Raw genomic sequence first — 10,050 nt, forward strand, 5'->3', positions numbered from 1 at the left:
TTTCACCGTTTCCTTTTGACTTTAAGATCCTTCACATATCTTCGTTTTTTAAAGAAACAGTCGCAGCTCTTCTTCTTCTTTTCCTTTGGGACTCGCCCAAATAATTTTGGCAAAACGAGCGGATAAAAGTGAAGTTTATTATGTTTAATGGTGGCTTGTGACTGAAGTGTTCATTAATATAAACTCCCTCTCAGTGTATTATAGTGTTGAACTGTGTGTCGTGATGCAGCGCAGGCTGTTTGCGGAGCCGCTGAGGCCTTTGTGATGTTTCTCTACTTATTTGATTGAGCGCTTTGATCGCCGCCACAGAAGTTTGCTGCAGGCAGCTGCTTAGGAAACACGTCTTTGTGTTTGATGAGGTTTTGCCTCTGTTGTGTTTTCACTAAAGTGTGTTTGAGTGTGCAGTTCCTTTGTTGGTTCTCCCTGTAATCGCTTCATTCTTTTTTTCCTTTCTGTCTTTTTATACTATAAATAGATGCAGTTAACTCAAACATTACATATTTAGCTTAATTTCATTTCTCCACATTTTCTCCTCCAGCGAAATCGACTCAGGGAAAATCTCTCTCGCTGATAGATACAATATGATACTAAAAGATACAATATGATACTAAAAGATACAATGTGATACGATATGATAGGTTACATTACATAGAGTTAGGTTACTTAACGCTACGTTATGTTACGTTACAATAATCCTTACTAGTCCCACTATGGGGAAATTTGCTGTCTTATGATATTTATTTGTATTTTTTATATTTCCCCTTTACTTGTTACTTTTACTGATGTTTTCTTATCTTATCTTATCTTATCTTAAATGCTTTAAAATCAAATATTAAAGAAAGCCACTTTAATATAAAAACCTGTTTAACAAACGGTTTCTAAAGTGATAACCGTCATTCATATCATAAACGTTGAACATCATGAAGACTCATCATGTTCCTCTGCACAGGTGGACTTTGCCTTCACCGTCTGGCAGAGTTTTCCGGAGCGAATCGTCGGTTACCCGGCACGCAGCCACTTCTGGGACGGCAACAAGGAGCGCTGGGGCTACACGTCCAAATGGACCAACGACTACTCGATGGTGCTGACCGGGGCCGCCATCTACCACCGGTACGACACAATACACACAGATCATCTTCTCATCGGTGAAATCTTAAGTTCTGTGCGTTTGTTTACCTCCATGTGAAATATCTGCCTCAGCAGAGTCAAACCTCTGTTTTCCCTCCTGTTCTGTTCCGCTCCCGTTAGACGGGGATCGCAGCTCCGCTCTGCTCTCCAGTGTTCGCTTGCCTTTCTTTTGAAACAACACTTTGATGCAGTGATCTGTAGATCATGAAAGTAGGTGTGATGTTCGTTGTAGCACAGCCTCGGGAAACTGTGCTTTTTTTTTCACTGGGTGCGTTTCATCCAAAATGTCAATTTGTCTTCTGCGTCGTGTTCCTGCGTTTAGCGGATCTGCGGCCCTGTCAGCTTTAATATGGCCTCACTCAGCCATGATGCGAGCAGTCCATTAATCTGACGGCAGCCAATCGCTGCAGCCCAACGCTTAATCGCTTTCAATAAATCCGTCGTTCAGTCAGTTGCTGAATTGAGTTTAATCCAATGGCTTCAACCTGAAACATAATGGAGTTTAAAATGTGGGTACATTTTAGTAAGTGGAAATATTTAGTCTCTTTTCTTTATATTGAAATAGCTGCTGATTCACTTCTGACTGATTAATCATGTGATTGTTTCATCTCATCTTCAGTTAAATGTTTTTCTTGGGGAGAAATGTCAGATCCAAAAATGGGATAAAACATTTTTTTCTTATCACAGATGTTTTTAAAAAGTGAGTCCTCGCAAAAAACCTGGTGCATAGACACACTTCTTCTAGAAATAAAATATACTCTAACTGTGATTTAGTCCTTTTGTCTTTTGTTTTGAACTCTTCTTCTGTTTTGGGTCTGAAGTACAACACAGGAACATATTTGAAGTTCTATGTACATGTTTCATCCTGTGTTTGCAATTTTGTGGGAAAAAAACAATAATGTCGCTCAGATAAAAGTGAAATCTTCTTCCTGACAGTTTGTCTCTTTCCTCTGACTCCTGCGTGTCTTCTCCTCCAGGTATTATCATCATCTGTACACCAGCTACTTGCCCACCAGTCTGAAGAGCATGGTGGACCAGCTGGCAAACTGTGAGGACATCCTGATGAACTTTCTGGTCTCTGCCGTCACCAAGCTGCCGCCCATCAAGGTCACGCAGAAGAAACAGTACAAAGAGACCATGATGGGACAGGTGAGCGTCTATATTCTCACTTTATCTATATTTTCATGTAGCTGACAAAAGTAGAGAAATGAATTCTGCGTCAAAGAAAACACGAGAGAATAAACCTTAGTTTTTTTATTTTCTTTCTGCTTTTTATATATATATGCAGTGATTCAGGCTGAAACCGGTGTTGTTTACTTCCCGTCGTGCGTGTCATGGCCTTTCAGCTGAAGTGAACTCTTGCAGCTCTGAGAACAGCACGAATTATTCTCTTGAAATTCTTTTGAGCGACCCCGTGGATAAACACGACAACTTACTAACAGCAGAGAAACAAAAACACAGGAAGGAGTCGTGTCAGTCTTGAAGCTTCGTGATTTCTATTCAGGTTCCAGCCTCTGCAAAGAGAGAAACCGAGCCAGCTGATGATTTATTGAGAAACGTTAATGTCACTAATGCTTTTCTCTTGTCTCTGTGGCCGATGTAAGATTATGACTGAATTAGAGAACGCAGATGTCTCGTCTTTCTCATGTATTTTGAATGTCTCCTTCATCATGATCTGAAGAAGTGGATGAGCTCAAGTTACCTTTCATTTACTCCACAGTAAAACATGAAAAATGTGTTAATTACAATAACTCTCAGAGTTGATTGTGAAGTGTTAAAGCGTTGATATTCAGGATGTTCTTTTCTGGAGACTTGACACTTTTGGAGTCTGATGCCAGCATTTTTTTATGATTCCTAAGATGTCGGTATCAAATCCATTTTTCATATTACATCGTCATTTTCAGAGAAATGTAACTGACGTAATTAACCAGACTTTATATAAATGGACGCATATCTGCAAAAATAAACCCAGATCCCAATATGTTGATTTTTATTTTGAAATAAAACACGCAACATCAAAATATATGCAAATCTGGGAGACGATCAGAGAATCAGAGATCAAACCACTGAATAATCCTAATATCGACAACCTGTCTCTAAAACTCTTCTTCTTCTGTCTTCTCCTCCTCTTCTTCGTGCCCACCAGTCTTCGAGGGCTTCTCGCTGGGCCGACCCGGACCACTTCGCCCAGCGGCAGACCTGCATGAACAAGTTCGCCAGCTGGTTTGGCGCCATGCCGTTGGTCCACTCCCAGATGAGACTGGACCCCGTCCTGTTCAAGGACCAGGTCTCCATCCTCCGCAAGAAATACAGGGACATCGAGCGGCTCTGACAAGACCGGCGCCCCCTGGGGGGAGACCCCACGCAGGGGGAGGCGCGAGACACTGACTCAGTGGAGGGGAGAAGTAGTCGGACTATAGCAGGATGGACGGGGAGCGACTCGGCTCTGTCTTCCACTCAGCACATTGCCAATGACCGCAGCGCCGCGGCTGCCAGGACTTGACGCGGAAAGGGATGAACAGGAAACAAGCAGATGGTGTTTGGATTTGAAAAACACAAACAAAAAACACAAACACAGACCGACAAAGAGGAGTACACAAACTGATGGACAAGCCAAACAGTGCTGTATGTTTCACACGCGTGCAAACACCCGGCACACACACTACTGACGACGACAACCAACTGAATAGAATATTTTTTTTGTACGACATGAACAAGGGCGACATTGACTTTCCTGCTCTTTCGGCACATGTACAGGACGGTAGAAGAGGGAAGGCGTTCAACATCGCAAACCACACCCACTGCAAATCCTACTGGTCGCCCCTAGCAACCCCGGTTGTCTGCATCAAGATATAATACTGGACTCACTATCAATTCCCCTGTTTTCTCGCCTGGGAAACCCTGTTCTTCACTTGATTTATTGTAATTTCGCTCAGTATCACTCTTGAACCTTTCTTTATCGTCGCTGAGAGGTTTCGAATCGGAGCATCATCAGTTTTTGATATTTTTTTTCGAGGCAGAAAAACGTTTTATTACCGGTCTTCACAGAAGAGAAGTCGTTCTCGTCTGATATTCTGATTCTCGGCTGTCGACACACGTCCTCGAGCCGCGAGTCTGAAAACATCCTGTCCGTCTTATCTGTGGCTCGGTCCTTGATCTGATGATACGGCTTTTATAATCCTCTATCTGCTTCTCTGTTATCGCTCGGATAAGTTAGAAAAACATCTCGTTTCATATCCCATTTTCCTCTCGGACTCGTACCCATGGCAGTTGTACTTTTCTTATCTTTTTTTTTTTGTCCACTTTCATCATCTTTTATTTTCCCCGTCAAACTCTGTAGTTTCATTCTTGTGTGTGTGTGTGTGTGTGTGTGTGAGAGAGAGAGAGAGAGAATGTGTGTGTGTGTGAGTGTGAGGGCCTTGAGAAGTTGACTCATCCAACCATAAGCTCGGGCGGAGAACATTTTCCCTCCGTCGGAATGAGCAGATGAACATTTCTGGATGAAATGGAGCAGAACGCTTCATTCTAACACAGACTTGGTCTCAGAGAACCAACAACTCAGACCATCGCAGGTCTGCAGTGACCGGCTGCGTCTCACAGGAGCTTGTAGAGAGATTTTTAACGCTGAGCGCATCAGTGCCATTCTGACATCCGGGTCTGCCTTTTTTTAAATTGTTTATTGCACATCACGTCGCTCACATCTGATGCCTGGACGCTCTCCTGTTGAAATATTCTAGTCTCCTATTTCTCTCGCCACTGTTTTTTTTTTTTTTTTTTTCCCCCCGCCTCGTCGTGACATATCAGAGAAGCTCGGAGCCATTAAATTGACAAAAGGTTTTCTCCTCCATTTGTCAGACAGAGATATGTTTGGGCTTCAATTAGGTAAACCTATTTCATTTGGAGAGCTGTTTTATTCCCGGAGGACAAGCTGTTGATGAAACACTCTAACATTATGGACCAATGTGTTGTGAAATATGACCTCTTGGCTAATGCTAGCCTTGGGAGGACAGCTTGTTTTTTTTCACCCCCCCTCCCAAAACACCCTTCCATTTATTGGTGCTCGCCTTTTATTTATAATCGTCGCTTGCATTACGTCATCGAAACCGCCTGACATTTTGCACCTTAGATGACCTCAGCGATATCGGATCAAATGCTAAATTCTCGACGTTTAATTGAACATTTCAAAGAGAGAAAATGGCCGCTCCGTGGCGGCGGAGAGCACACGTTCAGTGGCCTTTCTGTGAGGCAGACATTCAGCATTAACGTCTCAGCCAAAGCTTTTCCAGCGTGAGCGCGTTCATCGAGTGGCGTTCGTCGACCACAAAGGTGGACTTTTCTTTTTTTTTTTTGGATTTCTTTATGTAACATTTATGAAAAGCCTTTGCAGTGTTAACAGAGGTGACATATCAAATCACATCCAGCAGGAGCGTCATGTTTTTCCTTCAGTCTATTTTTTTTTTTAATGTTTGTATTTACATTTTTCTTTTTGCCAGGAGAGATTTATCATCTGTTTTAAGTTTCCGATCATCTACAATATCTTATTCCGGGAAAAACATTCTCCTCACTCGTTCTGCATCTGGTCTCGATTTCAGCTTCACAGAACCATATTGTTTGGATCCATATCGAGCCTTTTTGTGTCTGATTGTTGAATCACTGTTGTTGATCATCTCAAAAGAACCACATCCCCCAGCTCTGCTAAATTAAAACACACTCACCACCCATTTCAAATCCCCGCGACTCTCAGCACTGTACATAGACATATTTATTTTTTGAAAGAAAGAAAAAAAAAGACTGTACGATATGAGAAGCCGCGGCGAGAACATACGACTGATCCTGCATTGCTGAGGGGAGTTAATGGTATTTATTCATTTCATTTTCATCACGCTGTGCACATGAATCCACACAGATGCCGATATACAACTCATGTTACGTTTCACTTCGCGTTGGTTTTCCAGGGAAACCTTTATCACGCTCGCCTCGCTTTCTCCGAGTCGTCAAATCGAGGAGTTTTAACTCCTGAAAAGATTTGCACACGCCAGTGATCCAGAATTGGATCGGTCCGCACCATCTTGGCTCTCCCCGGGAGTCAAATTGCAAAGTCCCAATAAAGACTACGCCAACTGAAACATGGAAAATAATAAGCAGCTGGGTCTCCTTCACCAGATGGAAACATTTTTAGACTCTACTCTAACATCTTCCCCCCATGCTTCACAATAATGGGTCTGGGGCTGTGACACAGTCGTATTTAAATTGCCTCTTTCACAGCTTGAGTTTCAGTTCAGATAACTTGGCAACAGAAAGTGTCCCATCTTTCCGCTGGCGTGCTGCACAGTGCATCACGAAGTAGAGTGAGTTCGGCCGCAGGGGAAAACCTCTGCCTCCACTTTGAACGCCTGCCATTTGATCAGGAGGAACATTATGCAAGTTCTCATTGTGTGCTTCTACTCCGACGCAGGGTTTACCCAAAACGTGTTTATAGCGACGGCTGCATTTGTTCCAGAAACCAGTGTGTTCTTGATTTGTGCCTTTTATCAACATTTGAGTTCTCGAGGTGCACGAGCGCGGTGTGTGTGTGTGTCGCAGACTGTTTCCAGTAGACGGGCGGCAGTAGCACCATGTGCAGGGGCCCCGGGCGGCCCCGCCTTCATACACTGGATGAGACACAGCTTCCATTCTCTAGTTATAAACACACCCCCTTTTCATCTTTGTGTTTGGACACTGTTGCTAAGGCGACCACGCATGACCACTTCCCGTTGGGGATTATTTATCAGTGATTGGCTGCATCACATTAGCAGTCGGCAGTAATATCTGTTGATCTGTACGGACTGTCCCGATGCCTTCTCCTCCCTCCTACCTTGTAATTAACAGAGGACTTTTATAGAGGTCACAAATGAAATAGATAAATGCCAATTTTGTAAGAATGATTTATAAAAAAATAAACTCATATTTGATGATAACTGCATCTGTTTTTGTCAATTTTTACTGTTTTTACTATGTTGATGAAAATATTTTTTTTGTTTTCTGGTGTGAAATCTTTCTGAACTGGTTTGTTAGTTTATTCAAACAATCCTGGATTATTTATTATTATTAACAATTTCAATACTATGCTGAGCTATTTCTTTTGGAAAACTCATTTTAAAATGCAATGGAATTAGCTTTTAATGATAATTACGTCCTACCTAAACATATTCAAAATCTAATATGTAATATTTCAATATTTTTGAGACATTTTCAAACCCCAAAATTATTATCTCCCCGGATTATTATTCCGTTTTAGTCTCCCCTGTGGAAACTCGGATCTTGAGTCTCTTCACCTACAAGAACTTTGAGAGCGTACAAGACACTCTGCTGGAAAATTAAACCAAAAAAGATAAATCTGCAAATAAATTACAGAAAACTTAAGTGTGTGTGTGTGTGTGTGTGTGTGTGTGTGTGTGTGTAAGCACTCGGCCCGACCTCGGCCTCAGCTGAATGAGAACACACTGCATTTATAATAATAGTGTGGCAGTGCTGTGCTGCCCTCAGAGATACAGTATAATAACCAGCCCTGTGTTAGACCACTGAGGAGGGTTTATTAGTCACAGCATTGAATTTTCCTCTCTGCTCTGCTGAAAGCCTCCTCGCTGCCTCCGTCCTTCAGTGTCTCCCTGAGGACGGAATCCTCATAACACCGCAGGTACGACCCGACCTCGCCCTGAATTATTAAACGCACCCTGATCAGACGCTGATGACCTCAGGGTGTTGCCATGTGACCACGTGTGCAACATAGAATGTTAGTATAGATGAACGGGGAAAAAATGAAGCCAAATCAGCGTGACTGCCCCCTGGTGGCTGGCTGCAGTAGATGTCATTAACCCTGTCTCCTCCATGTTAGTGGATGGAACTAAGACTACACTTAAGTTAAATAATTTCTTCTCGTTGTTGGTTTCTGTCCTTCACGTTGGTTCTTAAAACACAGATGTTTGCTCAAGTGTAACTCTGGTTTTAATTTGATGTTTGATGCATTAAAAACAGGGCGAAACATCATGATTGAGAGAACGAGAGACTCGTTAGTGGTCGAGCGCTTAGATCAGCGGGTTCTGGATACTACGGCTCAACACCACAATAACCACTGTGCGGACTCTGACGTCAAAAGTGCAACACGGTAGCGCTCGTGTCCAGAGTGTTTTAGCTTCATTGTCTTACGACGCCCATGTTTATTTAGAGTTTGCAGTGTTTGCAGTGTGTCCGCAGGTTTTAGCTCATGAAGCTTTTCCTGAATTCATCTCTTGCTTTAAGTCGTTATGTGTGATTTCTGTTTCCAGGTCTAACTGACGCAATTTCGATCAAATTTTAGGTTTTAGAAATGATTTCATCTACTTTCTGTCTGTGTTAATACTCAGTGAAGCTGCTGAGCTGTTCCAACATGTTAGGATTTGCCAGGAGATGTCGTTTAGGCAGAAACCTTCACTAATTACAACAAGCTCATTTAAAAAATCCAGCACTGGCAAAAAAGAAGAAAATTAATTATCTTCTGAGGGATGAAAACAAAAGTTGATGTTCTCACCTCATAAACCAACCGTGACCTTCACACACGCTCAGACACCAGGAGGGAAGAAGCAGCTTGGAAACAGCGGAGACTCGGATCTGAGTCATAACAAGTATTTCTGTGGTAATAAATCAAACTTTGATCACTTGTGCTACAGCTCAGATAACTGTCAGATTTATTTACTTCCTATCCGCTCAGCGTGATGTTATGGAAAAGCTGCACTCGTGCACATCAGACTTTTATTTATCTAATCATTCACTCGTTCATTTAAAATGATCGATGGCTGAGCGACATTAAGGAGGATGTTAATGTTTTAACGGTGCCGTAAACAAATCAGCTGTGTCAATATTTCAACTGATTTCGGCTGATTACAGATACAATTCTATATTTTAAATGCCAAAGTAGGTTTAAGGTAATTTAGAAATAGCATCCGCTAAAATGCAAATCATAAATGAAGCTGTATCAAGAGTTTGACTTCCACCAGGATCGTTCTCTGTTTGTTTGTATGTTTACTCAAAAACTACAGAACTGATTTCCATAAAACATTTTGGGCACAAACCAGGGAAGAACCTTTTAAATGATAATTAATGGGCAAGACAAAAAAAAGGCACTGGCACATTTAAATCCTCTAGATCCAGATTTTAAAGAAAGTAAAAAAAAAAACTTGATCCGCCCTTGATCCAGGTTCAGAGGAGGCGTAGCTAAAAGTTAAATAGGGAATGATGTGTCCACAGCCTTGTTTGTAACATCTTTGCATGTGCAGCGGTGCAGGACGGACACAAGATGTGGTGGGAATATATTCAGTCTGTAAAGTAGGAACCGGATGATATTAACTAGAATGTGTCAAACAGCTGTTGAACACTGTTTAACAGCTGAAATGTTTATACATTCAGTACGTACGTACATTAATATCAGGGTCTATTGTAAATCACAATTCCTAAGATTAATTTAGTTGCCTTAATACTAACTAACGCACTAAGCCTTCACAGAAAAACAGTGAAGTTTGAATTTGACCTGTGGTTAATATTTCAAACCACATCTGTCAGAAAACTTTCATACACCATAAAGTTCCCTTTGTGGCTGAAAGTGTGAGAATAGAGCAACACCTCTCTCTCTCGCTCTCTCTCTCTCAGGAGCGATCATTTGTCTTTTCTGAAAGTAAGAAGTCATCCATCCATCAATTTATTCAGGTCGCGGTGGCAGCAGCTTGAGCACGGTAACCCAGACATCCCTCTCCGAAAAACATTTTCCTGCTCCTCTTGGGGGATCCTGAGGCGTTCCCAATGCTCGATGACATATTTAATCTCTCCAGCGAGCTGCGGGTCTACCCCGGGGCCTCCTGTGAGTTGGACGTGCCCAGAAAACCTCCGACGGAAGTCGCCCCGGAGGCGTCC

At 42.3% G+C, this 10,050-nt stretch overlaps 1 protein-coding gene across 1 annotated transcript in view; it reads left to right on the forward strand.

Annotated features, from left to right (window-relative positions):
• Nucleotides 1–4,563, forward strand: part of ext1b (exostosin glycosyltransferase 1b) — a 97,195-nt gene extending 92,632 nt beyond the window's left edge. The window contains exons 9-11 of the mRNA XM_069515730.1: nucleotides 950–1,110; nucleotides 2,106–2,277; nucleotides 3,275–4,563. Of these exons, the coding sequence (XP_069371831.1) occupies nucleotides 950–1,110; nucleotides 2,106–2,277; nucleotides 3,275–3,460 (519 nt within the window). The 3' untranslated portion in view covers nucleotides 3,461–4,563. The remainder of the gene's footprint in view (nucleotides 1–949; nucleotides 1,111–2,105; nucleotides 2,278–3,274) is intronic.
• Nucleotides 4,564–10,050: the final 5,487 nt, after the last annotated feature.

The sequence above is a fragment of the Paralichthys olivaceus genome, chromosome 20 (genome assembly GCF_024713975.1).
Source record: "Paralichthys olivaceus isolate ysfri-2021 chromosome 20, ASM2471397v2, whole genome shotgun sequence".
In the NCBI taxonomy this organism is placed as follows: Eukaryota; Metazoa; Chordata; class Actinopteri; order Pleuronectiformes; family Paralichthyidae; genus Paralichthys; species Paralichthys olivaceus.